The sequence below is a fragment of the Xenopus laevis genome, chromosome 2L (genome assembly GCF_017654675.1).
Source record: "Xenopus laevis strain J_2021 chromosome 2L, Xenopus_laevis_v10.1, whole genome shotgun sequence".
NCBI lineage: Eukaryota > Metazoa > Chordata > Amphibia > Anura > Pipidae > Xenopus > Xenopus laevis.
In genome coordinates this window covers 141,345,645-141,373,163 of record NC_054373.1, presented here as the reverse complement: position 1 = coordinate 141,373,163, position 27,519 = coordinate 141,345,645, and the positions used below count along the sequence as shown (strand labels likewise).

The window sequence follows — 27,519 nt, the reverse complement described above, 5'->3', positions numbered from 1 at the left end:
AAGAAGCCTGTCGGATGACCAACTGTTTTTTTCTTTTTTATATTTGGCCATAAAGTATTCTCAGGTTTAGTAAAATTTTATATAATATATGTAACAATACTATACAATTTAACGATTGTATGCCATTTAAAAACGCACTGGACTCAACACTACTACCCTAATCTGCTTTGAACCACAACTAATCCAGTCTCCGCTATCATAGAGCGTGACCTTCTAGCGCTATATACGTTCAACAGAAATATGACACCGCGCTCTGCCACCTAGTGGCCGCTTGTTCCACTCCCCTCCCGTTTTCTGACGTTCCAAACTGCGCCTGCGCGGAGAGCTCAAAGTCGAGGTGTGTCTGACATAGACAACATGGCGGCCTCCATAATGTACAGCCGGCTGTCAGCTGGATTGAGGAGTCGGGCGCCTCGCGCAGCTCTCGGTTCTGCAGTGCAGGTAATTGTTACGCTGTGAGGCCGATTTTGCTCGGCACCTCTTTGGTTGTTGTCATTTGCGGTGTTATTGTAGGAAACACTACTGTCCCTACAGCGTCAGTGTCTGTTCTGCAGTTCAACTACAACCCGTAACACAGAGGCGAGGGTGCAGTGCTGTGCTGTGTTGTGTTGGAGATAGTTGTGTAGCACCTGTTCCCTAGTGACCCCATCCCGTGTATGTGTTCAGACTTGGAGGCGTTTGTGAGTGTTGATTATATAGGCAGATCCATGGCTTCTCTGTTCTGTGCTACTGACATGAGTCTCTTTTCTCGCTAATACCCCCTTCCCTGCTTGACTTGTCCATATTGGCCTCCATTCCCGTGGCTACACAGCGTGGGGGTCATGCGGGGAGGAGAGCGAGTCGGATGCCCTTGTACTGACATCCAGCATTTTTTTTTCTTGCAGTAACAGTTATCGGATCTGCCTGACCTTTTTCCTGGCTGCCCGCTGTTCTACACTGCTTTTCTTTTAGCTTCTTACAGCTGGCCAGTTAATGGACACAATAAGCAGAGCTTTCTGGCCAATCTTTCTACCCCTTTAATATTCAGAAACCTGTTCATTATTTGCATCATCCATTCATTATGTGTAGCAGAGCTGCCAGGTCTAATTTTCAAAGTCGGCTACAAAACTTTCCAAGAGGCACTTCAAAAGCTGCCCAAAATAGCACAATATGTGCTGTAAAAAAAATAAAGAAAGAAAGAAATGCGAAAATTCGCAAATTTCTCCATGAAGCAAAATAGGACAGATAAGCCCGACTTCTACATAAGTCAGTCCCATTGCCTGCTGGGTATTGTAGTCTTACTTGGCAGTCGGGAAATTGTTAAAGAAATACTACCTTACCCAACATGCACTAGGAGACGTAGGCTTGGCACATTAGGGCAAGAAAAAACTTTGGCTGGTTTCCAAAGTACAAACCAGGCAAAGGCCCAAAAAGTAGCCCAAATCCGTACCTTGGCTAGTTTGTACGTTCAAAACCAGCCTGGGCTTTAAATTAGTAGCCCAATTTGGCTGGAAAACCTCCAACCTGGCAACCATGATGTGCAGAGTTAAATTGAAAGAACGTAGATTAAAGGAAATTTTTAGTAATGTTCCAATATACACAATATACACAAATTACAAAAATTAAGTGGTTTTAGAACTATTTCTTAAAGGAATTGTTCGCATTTGAGTTAACTTTTAGTGTGATGTGGAGAGTGATATTCTGAGACAATTTGCAATTGGTTTTCATTTTTTATTATTTGTGTTTGCTGTGAGCTATTTAGCTTTTTATTCAGCAGCTCTCCGGTTTGTAATTTCAGCAAGCTAGTTTGTAGTGTCCAAATTACCCTAGCAACCATGCATTGATTTCAGTAAGAGACTGAAATATGAGAGGCCTGAATAGAAAGATCAGTGACAAAACGTAGCAATAACAATAGATTTGTAGCCTTAGCTTGCATTTGTTTTTAGATGGGGTCAGTGACCCCTATTTGAAAGCTGGAAAGTGTGTGACGAAGAAGACAAATAATTAAAGCACAAAATCAAAAAAAAAATGAAGACCAATTGAAAAGTTGATTAGAATTGGCCATTCTATAACATACGGAAGGTTAACTTGAAGGCAAATCACCCCTTTAATGGCAAAGCATTGTTTATTCTTTTCTGACTCCGATTTCAGTTGTCAGTCAGGTCTGTTAGACAGCTGGCTACTGCTGCATTGTTGCAGGTGTCAGAACCAGCAGTGCAGAGAATAAAAACATCCGAGAACGAAAGTCTGACAAACATCCCTTTTTAACCTTGTTGTATATACACACACTGTTCTGCAGATCCCTATGTACTTCTCCTAAATTAAAGAAATCAAATGTAATTTTAAGAAACCTTTCAGCATATGTTAAACGCAAATTCTCTGTGGTTTCATGTTTATTTTTAAATGCAATTGCTACTAAAAGCAGTATTTGTTTATATTTTCTGACTTCTGAAACATTATTACACACCAGCTGATTAAAATACCAGGAAACTCTTGGCTCCTGTTACAAAGTTTTAAAGAGGTGGTTCACCTTTACGTTAACTTTTATTATAGAATAACAAATTCTAAGCAACTTTTGAATTATTCTTCATTATTTATTTTTTAAAAGTTTTTTTTTTTTTTTTAAATATTTGCATTCTTTTTCTGACTTCATCTTTCAAATGGGGTATCACTGACCCCATCTACACACATGCTCTGTAAGGGTACTCATTTATTGTTATTGCTACTCTTTATTACTACCTCTTTCTATTCAGTCCCTCTCCTATTCATATTCCAGTCTCTTATTCAAATCCGTGCATGGTTGGTTGGATAATTAGGATCCTTGCTACCAGAAATTGCTGAAATTGCAAACTGGAGAGCTGCTGAAAAAAAAGCTGAATAACTCAAAAACGACATAATACTAAATGAAAGCCAATTGGTAATTGTCTCAGAATATCTCTCTATACATCATACTAAAAGTTAACTCAAAGGTGAACAACCCCTTAAAGTGGCAGGGTAAACACACTGATTTCACCAGCAATTAGATTTACAAATACATGTTATATTTTTCTCTGTAATAATAAAACAGTAGCTTGTACTTGAGCCAAACTAAGATATAATTAATCCTTATAGGAAGCAGAACCAGCCTATAGGGTTTATTGTTTACAAGATTTTCTACTAAACTTAAAGGGGTTGTTCACCTATAAATTAACTTTTAATATGATCTAGAGAGTGATATTCTGAGACAATTTGCAACTGGTTTTATTTTTTTATTATTTGTGTTTTTTTTAGTTATTTAGCTTATTGTTCAGCAGCTCTTCAGTTGCAATTCCAGAAATCTGGTTTCTAAGGTCCACATTACCCTAGCACCATGCATTGATCTGAACAAGAGACTGGAATATGAATTAGGCCTGAATAGAAATATGAGTAATGAAAAGTAACAATAGCAATTCATTTGCAGCCTCAGGGCAGTGACATACAGGAATATTTGTTGCCTGCAATTTTTTATGCACACCTGTGGGCGACAAATCTCCCGAAAATGCCTCTCCATTGCCATTAATTGAAATCGCTGTCGGTATGCCCAACTTAACGCTAAATCGCACAAGTTGCCCCCTTGGTGAGAGATTTGTCGCCTGCAGCCTCTACCCTTACAGACCATTTGTTTTTTAGATGGGGTCAGTGACACCCATTTGAAGAAGGAAAGAGTCAGAAGAACTGAAATAATTTAAAAACGAAAAAGAAAAAAAAAACACCAGTTGAAACATTGCTTAAAATTAGTCATTCTATAACATACTCAAAGTTATCTTAAAGGTGAACCACCTCTTTAAGGTACGAAGATCCAAATAACAGAAAGATCAGTTATCTGGAAAAGCCTAGGAATTATGTTAAGTGTAATTCTAAAAGAATGCTTTATGTGAGTTTAATTTCCAATAATATTCTTGCAAGTGTTTTAGTGTAGGTCTGTGTATTTGAGCAGCATTGTTAAATGCAAGCAGCTCAAGGTTTAGTTTAGGGAGTAGTACATTTACATACACATATAAACACAGATGTAGGACCTGTTGTCCAGAATGCATATTATCCAGAATGGGTTGTCTGGATAAGGGGTCTTTTTGTAAATTTAGATCTCTCTGCTAATAGTCGTTTAAAAATTAAATGAATCCAATGTGATTGTTTTACATCCAATAATGATTAATTATATCCTTAGTTGGGATCAAGTACAAAGTACTGTTTTATTACAGAGGAAAAGGAAGTCATTTTTAAGAATTAAAATTATTTGCTTAAAATGCACTCTATGGGCGATGGCCTTCCCGTAATTTAGATCTTTCTAGATAATGGGTTCCTGGAACATGGATCCCATATCTTTACATGCTATGTTTGCATGAATAGCTGCTGACTTGATGATTTCCAGGCTTGTATTGTGTAACTCAGTGACCTGCAGCTGTCTCTATGTATATCAGAATATAAGCGCTCTCAAATTGCCTTTGACTGAACCAGCTAGGGTCACCTCACACCCATTAATATTTGTAGCCTTTACTTACTCTATTTATAGCTCTGTGTACTGTATTTTGGGAATCGTATAGTGAGCAGAAACCGTGGGAAAGCCTCACATGCCAAAACAAATTCAGTAAGAATTGACTTATAAGGCTGTTTTGCTGGATGCAGCCCTATAGGGATGTTATTTAAAGGGGTTGCGAAATTAGCAGCTCTCTAGTTTTCAACTTGCACTTGGTTAATAGGTACCAAATTGAGATGTATATATGTATATATGTAAATGTATATATATGTATATGTATATATGTATATGTGTGTATATATATATATATGTATATGTGTGTATGTATATATATATATATATATATATATGTGTGTGTGTATATATATGTATATATGTATATATGTATATATATATATATATATATATATATATATATATATATATATATATATATATATATATATATATATATATGAAAAAGGCACTTGTTGATGACATCATCCTCATGCTGTTTGAGGCCTAATTTACTCTTTAAATGTGATTCACTGTTGTGTGTGTATTCACCCTCCTGAAGACTGCCTCAGTTGGAGCGCCGAAACGTTGAGCAAGAATAAACTTTGTTGTTTGTTTGTTTTCTGCTATACTAATAGACTAGTCCCTGGATCAACTTGTACTATGAGCTATCTTCCATAACCCTCTTTTCCTTCCCTTGCCTCTTAAAGCTATCTAATGTATCAGCCTGTATGACTGATTCAGGGAGAGAATTCCTCATCTTCACAGCTCTCACTGTAAAAAACCCCTTCCGAATATTTAGACGGAACCTCTTTTCTTCTAATCAGAATGGGTGACCTCTTGTCAGCTGGAAGGACCATATTTGCATATATAGTTACATACATGTACTCCTGTACATACATCGAGGAGGGGCCTAAATAGAAACATAAGTAATAAAAAATAAAAATAGCAATAAAACTGTAGCTTCACAGAGCAATAGTTTTTTGACTGCGGGGGTTTGTGACATTTCATAAATGGAAAATAAAAAGGTTAATAATTAAAAGGCTATAAAAATAGTGAAGCCAAATTGAATAGTTGCTGAGAACCGGCCATTTTATATCATACTGAAAGTTAACTTAAAGGTGAACCACCCTTTTAAAAAAATAACAAATGAATAGTGTTTCTGATTTTGCTCTGAGGCATTTTGGAACTCAGCATGTTCTTACCAAGGACATGTCATTTAAGATAGACTGTCAAAGTACTTTAATCCAAATATGTGTCTGGAAATATAGTGTATATGGCATGTGTAGATCACCATACATTTTTCATGAATTATGTATGGTGATCTACACATGCCAGTACACATTGAATAGCCACCTCATTTCGTACTACCATACTTGTTGCAATTTTGGTCTGACAGAGCAGATTGAAGTGGACTATAGCTTATGTTATTCATTAATGTCTTGATTTAAAAAAAAAAAAGGTTTTTCTCCTTTACAGAATCATATTAAACTAGCAGAACAGCAATTCTGTATCATGCACAACATCTGATAAAGCATATTGACTAGAGCTAGATTCTTTGCAAAGCAAACCCTAAAATAATGCATTGAAGTGACCCAAAGAACTTATTTTTTGAATGCTATGGTTAACCTAATTGTGATGCATCAATACAAATAAAAATCCCACTCAATTTTTCTGGCTTTATATACTCTTGGTATGCATTTAACAGGAACAATAATTTAATAAACATTATTATTATGCGGTTACTGTAGGTACTCAGTGGATTTCCTGGAGTGTTCGGGTGCCATGGTGTCCAAGCACAACAACATCGGAATCTGTCTCTTCATGAGTATCTGAGCATGGACCTTCTGAAAAATGCTGGTGTTGCCATCCCAAAAGGCTGTGTTGCAAAAACACCAGATGAAGCTTATACAGCAGCTAAAGAAATTGGTAAGAGTTCTGCTGAGTGTTTTGATCTGACAGAATATATACCCTGTGAAAGAGAGCTTTTTTTCCATTAAAGGGATGGTATACCCCCTTGTTTAACATGAGTGCATGAACATACTTTTTGTCTATTGTTTTAATCACAAAAAAAACTTTTTTGTTTTGTCTTGAGCTAAACCGGAAAATTTAAGCTACTCCATGTTTGGTCCTTGTGGATCATCTGAGCACTGGTAATCTAATTATTTACCAAACATGGAGTAGCTGCAGTTTCACTGCTTTTAGCTAAAAAATTAACAAACCTCATAGAGTGTGTAATTAAAACAATAGGCAAATAGTTTGCTTAACCCATGCCCTATTCAATTGAACTAAAAAAATAATACATTTTTATAGCACTTTTCTCCTGTTGGACTCAGTCGCTTAAAATTATTGATTGATAAGATGCTTCATATTGTACTCGTAAAGATTGGGTGGACTTTATACAGTCTGAATCGGCTTTTCAAATTGCGATTCTTGAATTGAGGATAGAAGAGAGTTCCACATTGAATTCTGCATGATAGAAATCGCCGGATCTAAAGGATTTGCGACTCCGTTTATGTTTTGGATAACTATACCTGCCCTTTATTTTGTCACTTTGTAGGAAAATTTATTATTGAAAAATAAAATAGTAACACAACTGATTGTTTATAAGGCTAGTATAGGTAAAACATATTCAAATATTATGTCACTTGTTTCATAGGCAGTAGTACACTAGTTACTCTATTAAAGATTTGTAAAGGCCACTATAGCTTCACTGACCTATTACAACATATTTCTCTTTCTGCAGCAATTGTCCACTCCTTTACAACTTTACAACAAAAGATCCAGCTGTATAATAACTGTTTTGCAGAGACTAATTAACACTTTAGTATTAAAGATATTTTCACATGTCACCGCTGTATTCTCATCAACACATCAGCAGTGTAGTAAATATGACACAAAGAGGTGCAAAGTTTTCTGTAAAATTAGTGTCTCTGGTTTTGTTATATTACCCCAGTAGTTTGCAAATTATTATATAGTGCTGACATATTCTACAGCACTTTACATTTATCAAATTATTCACATCTGTCCCTGCCCTAGAGGAGCTTACAATCTTAAATTCCCGCCACAGTAGTTGTAAATACACTATGATTAGTTTCTGATCAAATAGATTGCTTTGCAATTAATGCCCTGGCAAGAATTGAACCTAGGACATCATTGCTGAAAGACAGCATACCTAAACATTACAGCACTGTGCTGGTTAAAATGTTTAATTGTTAAGATATTTAACTTTTTGTTTTTGTTCTGCATCTTTACCATTTGAATTTGTATCTTGTCCCTTTCTAACTAGTATGCAGATTGATTTGCTTGGGCTGGGGTTGGCTTTGAGGGGAACTATTCCGGGTGCAGCACATACTTGATACTGACACGTTCTTATGATTTTTATAGGAATGTGTCGGTATTGCTTTAACCTAGAAACAAGAAATAATTTTAATTGTTTTGAATAGAAAATGAGACCGAAATGAATGCTCATATCATGCCAAAGACTACTTAAAAGTTTAATTTACCAAATGTTATTTTTATATGAAATGAAATCATCACATGATTAATCCTTTAACGATACAATTTAATTTTTTGTGGCAGCTGTTATTGTTTTAAAGGTTCAGTGATTTATTTGCTCTCCGAATAACTAAGCTTTCTTATTGCTTCTGCTCTGATCGCTAAATCAGATACAGACCATTAAAAGCAAGTGGAGAAATTGTTAAATCAGCCTTTCAAATAAATGCTTATTCTGCCCTTTGGTTTTTATATGGTATTTTACCTTCAAGCCCTGCTATGAAGCAAGACACATCTGTTTTTTTTTTTTTTACCCCCAAAAGCATATATTCCAGCATCTCTAATATTATATCTACTATATCTCCACCCCCCTCTCAATACCTTTTTATAAGATCTGCCAGTTTAGGCCTGAGAACTGATCCTCCTTATGTACATTTGGGAGGTAACGGAAACAAAATCACATGTATACCAGGAACCATTCTACATGGAAGCACAACAAATAAAATTTTATTCATTTTTTTCCGTATTGGTGACCAATGCCTTTTTCTTCAAACCTTAAAAGTATCCGGTCATCGGAAAACATGTTTTTTTTCAAAATGCATCAGTTAATAGTGCTACTCCAGCAGACTTCTGCACTGAAATCCATTTCTCAAAAGAGCAAACAGATTTTTTTTAAATTCAATTTTGAAATCTGACATGGGGCTAGACATTTTGTCAATTTCCCAGCTGCCCCTGGTCATGTGACGTGTGCCTGCACTTTAGGAGAGAAATGCTTTCTGGCAGGCTGCTGTTTTTCCTTCTCAATGTAACTGAATGTGTCTCAGTGGGACATGGGTTTTTACTATTGAGTGTTATTCTTAGACAGGGATCCCCAACCTTTTGAACCCGTGAGCAACATTCAGAAGTAAAATGAGTTGGGGAGCAACGTTAGCATGAAAAATGTTCTTGGGGTGCCAAATGTGCTGTGATTGGCCATTTGGTAGCCCCTATGTGGATTGTCAGCCTGCATTGAGATTCTGTTTGGCAGTGCGTCTGGATTTTATGCAATTAAAACTTGCCTCCAAGTCAGGAATTCAAAAATAAGCACCTGTTTTGAGGCGACTGGGAGCAACATCCAAGGGGTTGGAGAGCAACATGTTGCTCACGAGCTACTGGTTGGGGATCACTGTTCTTAGATCTACCAGGCAGCTGTTATCCTGTGTTAGGGAGCTGTTATCTGGTTACCTTCCCATTGTTCTTTTGTTTGGCTGCTGGGGGGAAAAGGGAGGGGGTGATATCACTCCAACTTGCATTAAAGAGTGATTGAAGTTTCAGAGCACAAGTCACATGACTTGGGGCAGCTGGGAAATTGACGATATGTCTAGCCCCATGTCAGATTTCAAAATTGAATAAAAAAAAAATCTGTTTGCTCTTTTGAGAAATGGATTTCAGTGCAGTATCCCTTTAAATGTATATTTAAGGAAGCATGATATCATTTGGCTCAGCTTCCCCAGGGCCTGCAAAGAATTCATCATTGTACTCTGGCATTTTATAGGATAACGGCAGGGTAGACATCAATCACCCAGAATAATTGGGGTCCTTAAATGCAAAGCACAGAATGGTTTAAACATAAGAAAATGTTGAGTTCTGGAATGGACAAGTCAGACCTTTGCCCAATAGAGATGCTGTGGCATGACCTGAAAAGATTATTTGACATAAAGAACATCATAAATACGAATGAATCCATTTTCAATGAAGAAATAGTATATAATTGCTCCTAACCATTGTGTCTGATCAGCAGCTACAGGAAACGTTTAGTGGAGGTTATTGCTGCTTCTAAATTTACTAAATACAAGTGCTCACATGCTTTTTTTTTCCAGCCTGGATTGTGACTGTTAATCGTCAAGAAGTACAGCAGTATTTGTATTATTATTTTAAGCAGATTGTGTTTGTGCATTAATATGATTTAGCTGATGATCAGGCCACATTTTTCAAATATTAAGGTAATAACAGAGGCTTGAGTATGTTTTCAGTGAATACCAGATAGTTCACAGACCTTTTCTTGCAACTGTAAATTAATTGTACATGCTTTATTATTATTCATTCATAAAAATTAATGATCCAAATTAGAGACATAATGTAGGTCTAATGAAAAATATTTTACAGGGTGCTTTAGACACTTTAGTAGAATGAGGAAGCCAGCTTTTTTTTTTTTCAGCTTTTCACTCTACCGCACATTCACATACATGCGAGAAAGAACCAGAACTGCTCCATGGTGCTTGCACAGAAGCACCCCGGGGCCATTGCCGTTCTCTGCTAACAGGAGCACTATCCCAGCTTATTAAATAAGTGATTACAATCACTAGGAGATGCTCAAAAGGGTGGTTCACATTTAAGTTAACTTTTAGTGTGTTATAGAATGGTCCGTTTTAAGCAGCTTTTCAATTGGTCTTCATTATTTATTTTTTTATAGTTTTTTAATTATTTGCCCTCTTCTTCTGACTCTTTCCAGCTTTCAAATGGGGGTCACTGACCCATCTGCTCTGTAAGGCTATTGCTACTTTGTATTACTTATCTTTCTATTCATGCGTCTCCCATTCATATTCTTGTCTCTTATTCAAATGAATTCTTGGTTGCTAGTGTAATTTGGACTATAGCAATCAGATTGCTGAAATTGCAAACTGGAGAGCTGCTGAATAAAAAGCTAAACAACTCAACAACCACTAATGATAAAAATGAAAACCAATTGCAAATTATCTCAGAATGTCATTCTCTAAAAAGTTAACGAAAAGGTGAACAACCCCTTTAACATTCTACTTTTCTTCTACTTGAAAGCTTCCCCCATACGCATTGTATGAAAGTTGATAGATTCCTTTATTTCTGTTATATTATGTTTTCTTTTGTACAGAAAGTTTCCTTCAATTATGTTCTCTGTGAATGTTTGTTTACTGTCTCAATTACTTTTTCCTGCAATCTATATTTTTATGCAGACCGCAATTTAACGGAGAATGATTAAATATTTAAATAGCTGTTTTTGTCCTAAGCGCTTAGGTAATAATTTACCTTTATAAGTCATTACTTTATTAATATTTTATTGCTTTCTGTGGCTTGGTTAAGGGGTTCTAGTTATTTATAAAGCTCTGCTGTAAGGTAGTGTAACCTGCGACAGTATTTTTTTTTCACTAGACAAATCTTGCAAAGAAACAGAAAGTCCACATGCTGACTGCTTTTTCCACTTAGCTTTTTTTTTTTGTTGTTTAATTAAAAAAAACACTTCAGATGGATTACATGGTAACCATTGACTAAAATTATTCCATTCATACATATTATTACAACTGCATTGTAATGATGCTGGATTGCATACTTAGATTACACTTCAGTTTATTACATGTATTTACAGTTCTTAATACAGGTATAGGATCAGTTATCCGGAAACCCATTATCCAGAAAGCTCCAAATTACAGAAATGCCATCTCCCATAGATTCCATTTTATCCAAATAATCCAAATTTTTATAAATTTCCTTTTTCTCTGTGATAATAAAACCGTACCCTGTATATGATCGAAACTAAGATATAATGAATCCTTGTTGGAAGCATAACCATCCTATTGGGTTATTTAATGCATACATGATAGCAAACTTAGTGTATGAAGATCCTAATTACGGAAAGATCCATTATCTGGAAAGCCCCAGACCCCAAACATTCTGGATAACAGGTCCCACACCTATAATAGAATGCAACCGGGTGAGAGGAACAATTTATGGCCAGAGCTTTGCGGTTGTTTTCTTAAAGGAGAAGGAAACCCCCTGGGCTCAAAAACCCTCCCCTGTGTTGCTCCCCCCCCCTGGCCTACCTGTCCCGCTGGGCAAATGCCCCTAACTTGTTACTTACCCCTCTGCGCAGGTCCAGTCCACGGAGTTCACAGACACCAGCTTCTTCCACGCAATCTTCTTCCTGCTTTGACCGGCGCATGTGCAGTAGGAGCATTTCGCCGGTACGGATCTACTGCGAATGCGCCAAAAGTCGCGAAGTCGGAAATCGGAAAACTTTGTGAAATGCTCCTACTGCGCATGCGCCAAAACGCCGGTCAAAGCAGGAAGAAGATCGCATGGAAGAAGATGGCGTCTGTGAACTCCGTGGACTGGACCTGTGCAGAGGGGTAAGTAACAAGTTAGGGGCATTTGCCCAGCGGGACAGGTAGGCCAGGGGGGAGGAGGGAGGGGAAGCAACACAGGGGAGGGTTTTTGCATCCAGGGGGTTTCCTTCTCCTTTAAAGTGTGCAAAATGCTGCCTGGAAGATCTGCTGGCAATAAAAATGGGTGGATTACTTTGAAGAGTCAAGATTTCCTTAGTAGCTTTTAGTGTGTGGGAAGTGAAGAAACGCTAAGCACTAGGGTTGCCACCTGTCAGGTTTTGACCCAGACAGCCCGCTATTTTGAAGGGCTGCCCGGGTCAAAACTTCCTTATTTGGAAAACCGGGCAGGATTCCCTTGATTGAAACGGCGATCATAGCCCCGCACCTTTCCCATCTACGTCACGGCCCCACCCCTGACAGCACAGCCCCACCCCCCTACTCTGGTCTCCACCATTGCAAAAGGTGGAAACCCTACTAAGCACTGTTTTTATATTGAATGTTTGTCAGATATGAAACTATTTAAAGAGAAGGACAGGTGAAATTACTGGGGACGTGCAAAAAGTTAGGCACCCCTCAGCGATTGTGTTCACTTATCTGATACCCCCGGGGTTCCTTTACAGCGAGCACGACAGAGCAACCCACTTCTTCTTTTTTCTTAAAAGATAAAAAAAGCCTTTTTCTTTTTACTGCATGTGTCAGAGCTGAGGTAGTGAAGAAAGGCTAAGTGAAAGAGGTTGGCTCTTTGGTGCTCACTGAGAAAAAAACAGGCCCAGTGCAGTTTCTTGCAAACAAGAGCATTAGCCTGGGGTATCCGGTAAGTGAATATAATCACTTGGGGGGTGCCTTACTTTTACAATGATACTCTGAATTCTATGTCCGAAAACATATTGTACCAAAAACATGAAAACTGCCTTTTTGTTGGCTTTCAGTAGTTTTCCAGAAATTTTGTAAGCAGGTAGTTCCATGTGTTGCTGTAGAACTGAACATTACTGAAAATATCATTTAAAGTACTGCATAGCCTGTTTAATATGGTAGATTTTTAATTTTGATTAAAATCTCTCAAGTTGTGCTTGTTGTTTTTTCTCCCTAAGGTTCAAAGGATCTGGTTGTTAAAGCACAAGTATTAGCTGGCGGCAGAGGCAAAGGCACCTTTGAAGGCGGTTTAAAAGGAGGAGTGAAGATTGTTTATTCGTGAGTGTTTCATTTTTTAACTTGTTCCTATTGATGATTTTTTGGGTCCCCTAGCACCCTGTGAATGTAGGATATTCTGGTAGGATTTATGTGGAGTAGCTGCTTATTTAATAAACTCATTGGTCAGTTTAGAGATTTATGAGAAATATATCATATGTAAATACAGGTATGGGATCCGTTATTGTTAAGACAAATACAAGAGTCCTCTGCACTCAACCCATTATCAATATATTTAAGACAGAGACATTTTGTGCATACTGCTACTGAAAAATGCCTTACCCTTTAAACAAAACAGGGATTGTTTGTCCATATATTGCAATATATTTAAGCTGGCCAACTACGTCAAAGTCATCCCATATCTGGCCAGTCCTATGCTCAATTTTCATCTGATTCATTAAAGGGATACGGTCATCGGAAAACATGTTTTTTTCAAAACACATCAGTTGATAGAGCTACTCCAGCAGAATTCTGCACTGAAATCCATTTCACAAAAGAGCAAACAGATTTTTTTATATTCAATTTTGAAATCTGACATGGGGCTAGACATTTTGTCAATTTCCCAGCTACCCCCAGTTATGTGACTTGTGCCTGCACTTTAGGAGAGAAATGCTTTCTGGCAGGCTGCTGTTTTTCCTTCTCAATGTAACTGAATGTGTCTCAGTGAGACATGGGTTTTTACTATTGAGTGCTGTTCTTAGATCTACCAGGCAGCTGTTATCTTGTGTTAGGGAGCTGTTATCTGGTTACCTTCCCATTGTTCTTTTGTTTGGCTGCTGGGGGGAAAAAGGGAGGGGGTGATATCACTCCAACTTGCAGTACAGCAGTAAAGAGTGATTGAAGTTTATCAGAGCACAAGTCACATGACTTGGGGCAGCTGGGAAATTGACAATATGTCTAGCCCCATGTCAGATTTCAAAATTGAATATAAAAAAATCTGTTTGCTCTTTTGAGAAATGGATTTCAGTGCAGAATTATGCTGGAGCAGCACTATTAACTGATTCATTTTGAAAAAAATTTTTTTTCCCATGACAGTATCCCTTTAAGAATTCTATTGCTTTATTATACATTTTACAAAGGGACTAAGTTTTACCTGCAACTTACTTGCTGCTTTCAAAGTAAAACTCCCAAACTTGGCTGCCCTTTTATTAGACACCAGTGGGATCACCTGACTTTAGCCGGAAGGTTGGTAGCTTGTGACTGATTCTGGTCCTTCGATTTAGTATGAAAAATCCCTGGACTTTATCAACTGCATCTTTTGTTTTACCATTTTTTAAACAGAAACAGTCTTTCAAATGCATATTTGCTTGTATCTTTCCTACTCTCCAGTGTTATATGCATCATGTATCCTGTTCTTGTTTTCTGAGAATTACATTTTGAGAATTCTACAATTGCATGTCTTGCTCTTGGTTGTTATATTTTCTATACATAAACTGCGTTCTTTTTATCTTAGACCTGAAGAAGCCAAAGACATCGCATCTCAGATGATTGGGAAGAAGCTTTTCACAAAACAGACAGGTGAAAAGGGCAGGATATGCAATCATGTGTTTATCTGTGAACGAAGGTATCCCAGACGAGAATACTACTTTGCAATTGCTATGGAAAGGGCATTCCAAGTGAGTTGACTTGTATGAGAAGATCTTTTTTATGTCTATGGTTTCTGCAAAAAAGGCTGCTGGCTTCAGAATACATGATGCATTGATTATTAATTAATTAAACCGCTGTAATGAAAACTTGCTTTTTAAACCATAATTGCAAAAATGGTTTCTTTTTACAAGTTATCTAAAACTGAATATTAACGTATTGTAAATTTGTGTAATAAATTTGTTAGGACAAAGACTTTTTGATTAAAATAATTCCAATAGCAGCTAAGTCTCTTCTAAAGAGCTATTTACTCTTATTGAAATATTCAATGTTTGCTAGACATGTGCTGTGGTGAAAAACCAGTTTATAATTTTTGAAACAATTTTGCAAGTCAGAAAGCTGACAGGTAGGGTTTATAAAATGATGGAAGTTAAGCAAATAAGGAAGGAAATCTGGCTAGGTGGAATAGGCCTCTGGGCTAAATGAAGAAGGGGTGTTTCTGTAGTTGAAGTTGTAGCTGAATATTCCATATTTGTTTGCTGTTATTTTTTGTTCCAGTCTGAATTTAAAGACTGTTTTCAGAGATGAGCATTGCACTTATTTTGAAACAAACTTTATTGCTAGTCCTTTCTGGTCACTATAGTCACCATACCCTAGCAACTAGTAATAAAGTTCTTATTTTAAAAGTTTTAGAAATGCAGAATAATACAAACATGACGTTTAACCCCCCCCCCCCAAATAAAAACTAAATGTAAAAAGAGCAGTTGACCATTGTTTTACCACTGTCTCATAAGCTTTGCCAGTTGCTGTGAAAAGCTGCATTCTGTTATACATATTTCTGGTTACATATATTAGTACATCCATAATGGTTCTTACTTTGCTTCAAGAAGGTAAATGACTTTTTCTGGCCTTTTTTTATGTGAAAGCCAAGGACATTATCCCTGCTGTATTTCTGTTCTGTTTGACTTACAATTGTGCTTTGAGGGATTCTCGATATTCATCATAAGAACAACAGTATTTTGTGGTCAGATAACATCAGTTTGGATGCTTCTGGGAACACCAGCAAAGCCAGTAATGTCATTTTTTTGTGGCTGACCTCAACACATATATTTTCAACTTTATATCTGCAAAAATATTTTGCATTCGTGATTCTTTTGGCAAATGAATCTAAAATATTTTTTTCATATATTTTTTATTCATATGCAAAATCCAATGTTTGTGGACAAACGTGGATAAAAGTCATGCTGTAGTAACCTAAACAGTGGAAGTCCACCTCCCCCCCACCCTAATAAGGTGCTAAAAAGCTTGTCACATAATGTACTAAATAAAGTAAAAAGCACAAGCAAACAAAAAAATATGAAAAAATGTGCTATTAGTATGAGATATACTTAACAAAAAACATGAATTTAATGCTTTAGTAGCACTATTACTATGGCAACCTATATACAGAGCCCACTACATTTCTCAGAAGCCTGAACTTGTGTTGAATACCTGTGCTTGTGTTTAATGACTAGTGTACTAACAAAACCACTGCTACCAACGTGTGCACAGAGACAAATTAGTGTGGCATACCCAGTCCATTAATGTCAAGTGAAACCACAAGGGAAATCATACTTCAGAGGTATAAGGGAACCAAGCTAAATACAATGCTCACAAACGACTATAGCATAGCCCTGGTGCCTCCGAAAAATAAGACCTATCCATATTTTAGAAACAGAAGCATTCATGGGACTTCAAGTAGTGATCAAAAATGTATTGCATTTCAGTCCTACTCCGAGGACCTTTCCCAAGATATGAGACTCTAAGCAGGACTGAAACGTTGACTGCAATTATTTATATATTTGTCTTTTACTTATACAAAACTCTTTTTTGCTTTTGACAAATAGGTTGTGCATTCTTTGTATTACAATTTTTTGAACTTTGAAAACCTTTAAAAAGTAATTTCACCTATTTTCCCTTCATGTACCAACATTGCTTATATATTTTCATAGCAGCAGTAGTCCTTATTCTGCATATTTGGTGCAATTATTTTTATGAAAAGCATTTGTCAAGTACCCTTTCTTAATACCAGTAGATGGCAGTAACATACTGAATGTTTTCCCAAGTAAATGCTGTAAAGTATTCCTATATTTTAATTTTCTACTGTAGTGCTACAAATTATAAGCACCTCTGTTTAGTCTTCTTAGGTACAGGTGATTTGAAGGACTTTAGTAAATGCTCAGGAAAATTATATAACAAAAATGATGTACTCTTCGGGTATTGGTAAGCATTTATAAAAGACTATTTGTTCTTTGTTGGGAAGGAGTTGAGAGCATGAAACTAGGCAATACGATGACTGGACAGGAGGTCATGATAGTGTTATTTATGTATGGACTTTTTATTTTCATTAGACAAATTTTAAAAATTGTATTTATTTGTTGTTTTTTTTTTGGTGTTAAACATAAACATACAATAAGGAGATATCAAAATATAGAAGAAAGGGGTCTCAAGGGCCATAGGAGGTAGGGTTGAGTCATACATTAGTGCATATAGACTTACAGAGACCACCTCATTGTCTTTGAGCCATCACCCATGTGCCCCAAACTACATCAAATTTTGAGGTATGTAGTCTGGCTATGTATGTTAGTTTCTCCTTTGTAAGGGAGTTATGATTAACTGTTTCCAGAAATTAGGGGAAGGGGCAACCACAGATTTCCACTGTAGTAGTATAGATTTTTAGCATGATACAGTAGTTGCAGATAACATAGTCTCTTATATAAACCAAGATTAAAATCTGTCACTATATCAAGTAGGCGGGGGGTAGTGTGTCAAATCAGGCAAATCAAGCTCTGCAGCCATGTACTGTGTCACATCAACCCAAAACTGCTGGATTACTGGACATTCCCAAAATACCGTACATGGAAGAATATCCTTGTCGAGGTTCTGCATAAACTATTTAATTGGCAAACTTATCTTTGTTTTTATATAGGGCCCTGTACTAATTGGAAGTTCCCACGGTGGTGTAAATATTGAGGATGTTGCTGCTGAAAACCCAGATGCCATTGTAAAGGAACCCATTGATATTGTTGAAGGAATAAAGAAAGAGCAAGCTGTCAGGGTATAATATATTTATACATTTAGATCTATTTTTTTATGAAAGTCTCTGCTCTGTTTTATTCATTTCATGATTGTAGACTACTGGTATTAAATCTAGTATATCTGTTTTTTTTCCCAAGCTTGCAGAGAAAATGGGCTTCCCTACAAATATCGTGGATGAAGCTGCAAACTGTATGATTAATCTTTATAATCTCTTTATGAAATATGATGCTACTATGGTCGAAATTAACCCGTTGGTAGAGGATGCATCAGGGGTTGGTAAGTTTTTAACGTACAAAAAACGAACTTGTTCTTGAGTTTAAGGGCATTCTTTCTCCTTTTGCCAAAAAAAAAACAACCTGTTTTTATCATTCAAACAATCTGTTTTTTATGTGAGGCTGATAAAAGGTTTTACTTATTGGGAGATTTTTATCATTCCTTAGGTCTCAGTTACTAAGAAGCTCATATGCTCAGTTAGTGTTAAGCTCATACTTGGCATAATGAGAACATAATCAGAAACAATAATTCCTTTATAACAACTTTCTAAATATAAGTGCAAGGTGGTGCTGTTTTGTTACAAACCTTAGAAACCTCTCTCAAAGCTTTCTTAACCAAAAGAACTTCAGACCAGCCCTCTTTCTTTCTCACAACTTCGGCCGAACCCCCGAATCATGGCATATGCAAATTAGTATTCGGCCGAATCCGAATCCTGCTGAAAAAGGCCGAATCCCGAACCGAATTCTGGATTCCGTGCATCCCTACTTTAGAGATGCTGTAATTTAGCATATCATTCTTTCACTACACATTAGTGAAGGGAGAGAGAATGAGAGAAAGTCTAATGAAACTTTGAAAGTAATTTCAGAGAAGGGGAGCATCTCTTTTGAATGTGTGTGATTTTGAGGAGTAGATCTTTAGAATAGTATATTGTATGGTTTTATTATGACTACTTTTAGATAAGGTTGAGGCAGAGTTATGTACTGGTAGGGATTGGCAAAGGAAGAGCTGTTGGTGAGTGGTGTGAGCTAGGCACTTAGATTTATTATTGACTGGAGTCCTGTCTTTGGTGGGATATAAATATAGAGTTGCAATAGTCAACATTATTTTAGCCATTTACTGATATATATTTTTACATAATCCTGCTATGTTCTGCAATACAGCTGTCATCTTGGGTATATGGTACACGAAGAATTTCCATGAACTACAAAGTAAAGCACCTGAAGCAGCCCTATGGCACTGTGACACTCGTTTTCTTTCAATTTCTACTGCAAACCTATCGTCCCCTCCAAACACAAGATCTGATTTATACTAGAGAACTAGATCAGTAACAGTTGAGGATTACCTAGAATACAGTGAATTATATGGGTCAGATTTAAAAAAAAAACATTTAAAAATGTGTACATTTTGTATTTTTTTTTTTTTTTTGCAGTAATGTGCATGGATGCAAAGATAAACTTTGACTCCAATGCAGTTTATCGACAGAAGGAAGTGTTTGATCTGCGGGACTGGTCACAGGAAGATGAGAGAGACAGACAAGCTGCAAAAGCTGATCTTAACTACATTGGTCTAGATGGCAACATTGGATGTCTTGGTATGTAATTTTATGTTCTGCTCTATCTACAACTGCAGTTCCCATTCCAAAATAAAATGTTGTTTTGGTATATTTAGCATACACATGCTGTGGGTTCCCAATTTAAATGTAGGACTTAGAAACTCTCCAGGGCAGCTGGAAAAATGGCTGCATGCAAGTGAAGAAGAAAAGCCCATCCCATTGTTCTACACTCTTCTAATGTGGCAGGAGAACCTCTGCTTGTCAAATTACATATTTTATAGCAAAACCAGTGCAGGTCTCACCAGAGAACCCAAGAAAGATTTCTTAGAGTCTAGCTTTAACTGACTGAAATGAAATATCCTAAAATGAAATATCCCTTGTGGATAACACCGTAACCCCCAGCACATGTTTAAACACCTTGGGGACCCTTAACAAGTATTTAGCAAACCCCTACCAGGTTCACCTGGCGCATACACAGGGAGCATAGGGCAAGCAGAGTAGGGCACACACGGAGCATAGGGCAGGCAGAGAATGGCACACACCAAGCATAGGGCAGGCAGAGAATGGCACACAGGGCGCATAGGACAGGCAGAGAATGGCACACAGGGAGCATAGGACAGGTAGAGCATGGCACACAGAGCATAGGGCAGGCAAAGCATGGCAAACACATGGATAATAGGGCAGGGATAATACGGCAGGCAGAGTATGACACACACACGGAGCATAGGGCAGGCAGAGTATGGCACACACAGGGAGCCTAGGGCAGGCAGAATAGAGCAGGAGACCGGGTAACCTATCAGGACCACTCTAAAATGAACAGTTTATAATATGCTACAATGACACAATGCTGGTGCCCCTTCAGTAGTTTGTATGAGTGTGAACAGTGTGGGCACTTTCAGTCTGGGTCTGAGGTGTGAACAGTACAGGGCTTTAGGGTTGTGAACAATAGAGGTGTCACCGGTGTGAACAATACAAGAGTTTACAGTCTGAATTTGAGGTGTAAACAATGCTGGGGCCAGTTATTCTCAGAACAAATACCATTTAAAGTTCACACAAGGTAAAGCCATCACAGAAGGCAGACTTTCATATGTGGGACCACATAAAGGGGGGGGGGGGGGGCAGGCCACCAGTTGGACAGCACTTCTCTAGACAGCCAAATGCTTACATTTGCTTGCAGTTGTAGCTTTTCTAAAATTTGTCCAAACATTATGTGCATCCCTTCTAGTAAAGGTTTTTTTTGGGCTGGATATGTTCTGAAATACAGGAGCCATGGATCCTGTGGAAAGGCATCACAAAGACCCTTTCCATAGTGTGCTCTCTACTTGTATTAATTATGTAATTCCATTTTACTTCCTGTCCTGTTACTTCAGGGAATATTCATAATATATGGGCAGGCTTTAATATCCTTCACTATAACATCAGATGCTGCCACTCTTGTAAATGTAACAAAAGTGAGAATACACATAAACACACTTATATACACAAGTAAACTTTTTTTATATATATATATATATATATATATATATATATATATATATATATATATATATATATATATATATAGGCAATTCAATTTTTTCTTTGTCATACTTATGTATTTTCTCCTCATGTTTTCTGCAGTGAATGGGGCTGGTTTGGCTATGGCAACAATGGATATAATAAAACTTCATGGAGGTACACCTGCAAACTTCTTAGATGTTGGAGGTGGTGCCACAGTTCATCAAGTAACAGAAGCATTTAGACTTATTACATCTGATAAAAAGGTACCTTTATGTTATTGCAATTTCCAATAAGAAATAGAAGAGATCATCTGCTATTTCTGCCTGGTATATTACATGCAAGATTCCTAGGGATCCCATTAACTTTGTTTTTGTATAGCTATATAATAATATTCACTGAGGTTATTCTTGAACACCTATATGTACTTTTAAAGGAGAAGAAAAGCTACGGAGGCATTTTATTGCCAATAGATTAGCTGCAATAGTGCAAGCTAGAATGCTATATTTATTCTGTAGAATGTTTTACCATACCGGAGTAAAAAGCTCTAGAAACTCTGTTTGTTTAGAATAGGAGCTGCAGTATTAATGTAGTGTCACATCACTTCCTGCCTGAGTCTCTCCCTGCTCTGGGCTTAGATTACAGTAGAGAAGGGAGGGGTGGGGGGAGAGGAGCAAACTGAGCATGCTCTTGCCCAGGGCAATGAGGTTTAAGCTGAAGGCAGGAAGTCTGATACAGAAGTCCATGTGTACACAATAGAAGGAAAGAAACGCTGTGTTTCTTTTGACAGGGGACTCAGAGCAACATTACTTTGGTATATTTAGATGGACCTTTCTGATAAGGCTTACTTAGTTTTAACCTTTCCTTCTCCTTTAAGTTTAATGGATTTTTATGCTTTTTGTTTCCACTTTCTTAAAAAAAAAATACCCAAATTGAAAGAAAAAAATTATGGTATGATCTTGACAGGTCTAAAAATTGCACTTTTTGCAAATATAGAATAATAAAAATGTATTAAGTTTTTATTGAAGTAAGTTAGTGTTAAAACATGATCTGTGCCAGTGACTTTTGGTTGCAGCTAGGAATAAAATGATAACTACATATGTTCATGGAACGCAAGTATTAAATATCTGCTATCAGAAGTGGATAGTTTTTTTGCTTCAGGCCTATTGGTCTCTAGCTTATTGGCAAGTGCTGTACCATAGTCAAAGTTGCCATTTAACACTTTAAGGGCCACAGAACATAGAATCTACATTTTGTGGATAAAAGTACCTTAGTGCCAAATTCTACGTTCTGCAGCACTTCCAGGGGGGAGCGTCTGACTTTTAAAGCTGCTTGCTACTTACCTGCTCGCTCTCCAGACTCAAGGCAACGATTGGGGGGGGTAGGCTTGTGGGAAAGTGGGCGCATGTATGTCTGGTGCTGCCCACACTGTCTCCTCCCCCGATCCAGATCACGATACTGACCATTTCCTGCATTACCTCCAGTCCTCCAGCCTTCCTAAACATGGATCTGCAGCCTGCATACCATGTTTTTTTTTTTGCCTGAAAAAACTGTTATATTGCAATTGCAAATAGCATATTCACTAACCGCACTGTGCAATAACTTTTGTACAGTATGTTATTTCGGTTATTGTATTAAAGTTTTGGTGGTTTTGGGGCATTTTTAGTCATTATATTGCATTTTCAGTTCTGCATAGGTGTTGCTCGCTTGTTTCTGTCCTTATAACTTATTTGGCCATGCTAAAATATGCAAACTGCAATTCTAACGGATTATAACACTAACCCCCATATGTAATATAAGGGAAGGACTCCACGGACGATTCCGGCGTGATCCGACGTGCTGCACAAAAATGCAGGCATCACGTCGGATGCAACGGACATAAGGTAAGTAACGATATTGTCGTATCGTGCCGCAACGTTGATGCGACACGACTGTCGGATGCAGACGCTGCACACAACAATGCGACACGATCCAATAATAGCATTACTTACCTTATTTCCGTCTCATCCGCCTTGACGCCTGCGTTTTTGCGCAGCGCGTCTGATCGTGCTGGAATTGTCCGTGGAGTCCTGCCCTTAGGCACTAAGTTGCAGTAACCCATAGCGACCAATAGGATGTTTGTTTTATAACAGGTGACAGGAAATCCTACCTGTTGATTGGTTGCTATCAGTTACTGCTCCTGAGCAAACTTAATGCCTCTTATTGCATAACCTCCTAAGAGAGAAAAAAAGCTATGATTTTAGTGGTTTTATTGCATTTTGCATTGCTGGGACTTGTTTTTTTGCCTGTGGGGATTTTGTGTGTTGTATAGCCACTTGGATGCCTCTGCACACCACATAGTTTGGTAAATTAGTGTGGTGTGGTAGGCATCAAACTGTTCAGTACCCATGCATTCATATTTAGAATGTTTTATGTTGATACCTTATGAAATGTGGAGCAAATATGGGTACAATGCAAGCTTTGTGACAATTTTTAGAAATGTCATAAAAAACGCTACTTTTAGCATGGCTTTGCAGTTTCATAGATTGCAGTAGAAAGATTTGTCAGAATGTGTTCTTTAGGAAAATATATGGTTTTCTAGCATCTCCCTACTGGATGTGCACATAATACACACATCGGGTGCTTATATTGCAACAGCCAGCGTGTCAGCCGTAAAAATGTGCTGTTTTCATTTAGGGGTCTCTGTACGCCACATAGTTTGGTAAATCTATGCATATTGGGCATCAAAGTGTTCAGTAGACCTCTGGCATTCATATTTAGGACGTTTGTCTTGGTACCTAATGTTATGTGGGAGATAAGAGTCTAGAAAGTGTAAGCTTTGAGGCAATTTCCAGGTATTTAATCAAAACCGACAATTTTGGGAAAGAGTTGTCTGAATGTGTACATATGTGTAAAAAGATATGGTTCAATATATTTTTTTGTTACCCCACAAAAAAAACACTAAATTTGTTGATTATTCAGTAGCTAGAGTAACTTCTGGGACAATTTGTATGTGCTAACTTCATTTTGGGGCCTCTAACCACCAAATACTTTGGTAATCATATGCACAGTGAGCATCAAACTGTTCAGTGGACCCCTAGCATTCATATTTAGGATGTTTTCTATTGGTACCTAATGCAATGTGCATTGGTGCAATTTTGTTGCATGAAAGAATACTGAACATTATTTATTTTGCAGGTTCTTGCTATACTAGTGAATATATTCGGTGGTATCATGAGATGTGATGTAATTGCTCAGGGTATCATTATGGCTGTCAAGGACTTGGAACTTAGGATACCTATTGTAGTCCGTTTGCAAGGTAAGTCGTTTGTAAGATTCTATATTTCCTTGTTGTAAATTTGCTACTACAGACAGTGGTTGGTAGTTTTGGATTTGCGGCGTGGCACAAATCGCCCAAAATCCTATATTAAAGTTGTTCACCTTTAAATTAACTTCAAATATGATGTAGAGAGCGATATTCTAAGACAATTTGCAATTTGTTTTCATTTTGTATTATTTGTGGTTTCTGAGTTATTTAGCTTTTTATTCAGCAGCTCTCCAGTTTTCCACTTCAGCAATCTAGTTGCTAGGGTCCAACTTACCCTAGCAACCATGCATTGCTTTGATTAAGAGATTGGAATATGAATAGAAGAGGCCTGAACAGAAAAATGAGTAAGAAAACGTAGCAATAACAATACATTTGCTGCCGTACAGAGCATATGTAAGCTGGAAAGTGGAGAAGGCAAATGATTAAAAAATGATAAAAAATAAATATTCTTATTCCCCCTAGTTCTAGCCCTGAGTATATAAAATCATCTTACCTTATTAACAGCTTAGAATTGGTTCGTCAATAGGGATGAGCGAATTTGACACGTTTTGTTTTGGCAAAAATTCGCCGCCTGCGAAATGTCGCCGATGCCCATTAAAGTCTATGGGCGGCAAAAAATGTTGTCACGCGGCAAATTTTTTTTGACGCGTGGCATTTTTTTTTTTTTGTTGCACGACGCCATATAAGTCTATGGGCGTCATTTTCACGTTGAATCAAGGCAAAAAAATTCGCCCATCCCTATTCGTCAATTTCATCTACACCTGTGTCATCAAATCAATTATGTATGCACATTGCTCTATGCAAATTGTATACCGGCAACAATGTAAAACTACCAGAAAGCCTTCCCAAAAGAGTAGAGCTTGCAGTACCAGGAATTAGATTTTGTACAGGCAGATGTCTGGATAAATTTGGTAATACAGTGTACCTTTATAGCTATAATGAAGCTAAAATTCTAAAACTAGAACCTAATATATTCTATAAACCTAATACTATAGTCATAGACTTATGCCTTAAACCTATGCTGCCAACTAGTAGATATCTTGATGCTTATGTGTTTCATTTTTACAGGTACAAGAGTTGATGATGCCAAAGCACTTATAACAGCCAGTGGACTAAAAATACTTGCATGTGATGATTTGGATGAAGCTGCAAAAATGGTATGTTCTTGATAGTTTTAAAGGAACAGTTCAGTGTAAAAATTGACAGCCCGTGCAAAATAAAAAATAATTCTAATATACAGTAGTTAGTCAGCCAAAAATGTAATGTATAAAGGCTGGAGTGACTGGATGTCTAACATAATAGCCAGAACACTACTTCCTGCTTTTCAGCTCTCTAACTCTGAGTTAGCGACTTTTAAGTGGGGCCACATGAGCCATAACTGTTCAGTGAGTTTGCAATTGATCCTCAGCATTCAGCTCAGATTTAAAAGCAAACATGTGCCCCCCTCAAGTCACTGATTGGTTACAAAAGTAGACAAAAGAGAGCAGCAAAGCAAGAAGTAGTCTTCTGGCTATTATGTTAGACATCCAGGCACTCCAGCCTTTATATATTACATTTTTGGCTAACTATATTAGAAACATGTTTTATTTTGCATGGGCTATCTATTTAGACAGTTTTTATTTTCATAATGGACAGTGACACAAGGGGAGATTTGTTGCCACCGAATGTTTAACACAGCCAAATAATCTCCCGGTGTGTCATTGCCATAAATATGTATATAATCCAGTGTCCGGTATTGCAGTAACAATGTGCTTGTGGGTAATTTTATTACACTTTAAAACAGTGTATTTGCTTGGTTATTCACGAGTCATGTTCAGGCCATGGGTCTTATTATTAGTTTGTGCGATTCCACATATAGCGTCTGTATGTATTTAGAGGACCCTAGTTGACACTAAAGGCCCCCATACACAGGCCGATAAAAACTGCCGACAGACCCAGTTGGCAGCTTATTGGCCACTGTGCGGGTCCATCCAACGGGCTTCCCTGATTGATATCTGTCCGAAAGTTGGCCAGATCTCGATCGGGCAGGTTAAAAAATCCCGTCGGATCACAGCCGCATCTGTGCATGTATGCGGTCCCGCCGTCTGACCACCCGTTTTGGATTCATTGTGATCAGACCGATATCACCCACTTCAATATGGGCATATCGGTGAGAGATCCACTCGTTTGGCGACATCACCAAACGGGCAGATCTCTGCGTCTATGTCCACATTAACACAGACATTGCATTAAACATCAGTTAATATGTAGACATTCAAATTTTCATCTCACTAACATTTTGATTCCCTTGTTTATTAGATAGTTGTAAATATTTATTTTTTTTAAATAAACATATGGAGGGCCAAGAGTAACTGTAGGGTACTTCTCTATGTATCATGCTGTGTAAAAAGCAAAAGATCTTATTGGTTGCTATGAGCAACATCACCGGTAATGTTTCACTCCACGTTTTACACATCATGATAAATAGACAAGTATCCTACAGATACTATTGGCCCTCCCTATGTTTATTTAAAGGAGAAGAAAAGAGTGCCTAACATTTGGCACCCGCAGTGATCATGAGAGCCCGACCTTGCTGATTAATAGCAACAATAACCTCCTGTTCCTGTTTGCTCATCAATAGGTTGGTTTAATATTTTGTCTTTAAACCAGTCCTCGTGTTCTTTCATAAACTGAATACTCAAGATAGTTTTGTAATAAAAATTACAGCAAAAATGCCCAGATTATGTTTCATAGATGTATATAAAGATTTTAGGTGAATTGATGCAAGGAAACACCATAGTTACGTGAATGGGTCATTAAACCTCAGAACTCCAATTATATCCATCAGAGATTTCAAGATAATCCATGTCTGTGATTACATTTATTTTGTGCTGTCGATCATTTTATCTTATTTGAAGAGTTAGGACTATTAATTATATGCAAGTCATTTGTAATTTTTTTTTTATTCTGTCTTTAGGTTGTTAAACTTTCAGAAATCGTAACGCTGGCGAAACAAGCACAAGTCGATGTTAAATTTCAGTTGCCCATCTAATGCAACAGAGATCTGGAAATATTTGTTTATTTTTCCTTTCCCCGTTTTCCTGTTTAGGTTTTAAATTCATGCTTGATGACTTAGGAATGGTTGCTGTGTGAAATGAATTGCTGCTTTGGAATCATTGTCACATCACTCATACACACAAATTGAAATATATATATATATATATATATATATATATATATATATATATATATATATATATATATA

The 27,519-nt window shown here is 37.3% G+C and overlaps 1 protein-coding gene across 1 annotated transcript; it reads left to right on the top strand.

The window, feature by feature from the left end:
• The first annotated feature begins 285 nt into the window (after positions 1 to 285).
• sucla2.L (succinate-CoA ligase, ADP-forming, beta subunit L homeolog) lies at positions 286 to 27,519 on the top strand. The gene is made up of 11 exons (XM_018247342.2): positions 286 to 441; positions 6,217 to 6,394; positions 13,167 to 13,266; positions 14,717 to 14,879; positions 17,816 to 17,944; positions 18,063 to 18,201; positions 19,349 to 19,510; positions 21,092 to 21,234; positions 24,146 to 24,266; positions 25,344 to 25,432; positions 27,232 to 27,519. Exons 1-11 carry the CDS (start codon positions 358 to 360, stop codon positions 27,304 to 27,306), a joined length of 1,383 nt encoding a protein of 460 aa, XP_018102831.1. The 5' UTR covers positions 286 to 357; the 3' UTR covers positions 27,307 to 27,519.

Excerpts from the sequence above, each read along its gene's own strand:
- sucla2.L (XM_018247342.2), top strand. The coding sequence starts at position 358 with ATGGCGGCCTCCATAATGTACAGCCGGCTGTCAGCTGGATTGAGGAGT. Across the intron at positions 17,945-18,062 it reads AGAAAGAGCAAGCTGTCAGG|CTTGCAGAGAAAATGGGCTT; the intron begins GTATAATATATT and ends TTTTTTCCCAAG. Across the intron at positions 19,511-21,091 it reads TGGCAACATTGGATGTCTTG|TGAATGGGGCTGGTTTGGCT; the intron begins GTATGTAATTTT and ends TGTTTTCTGCAG.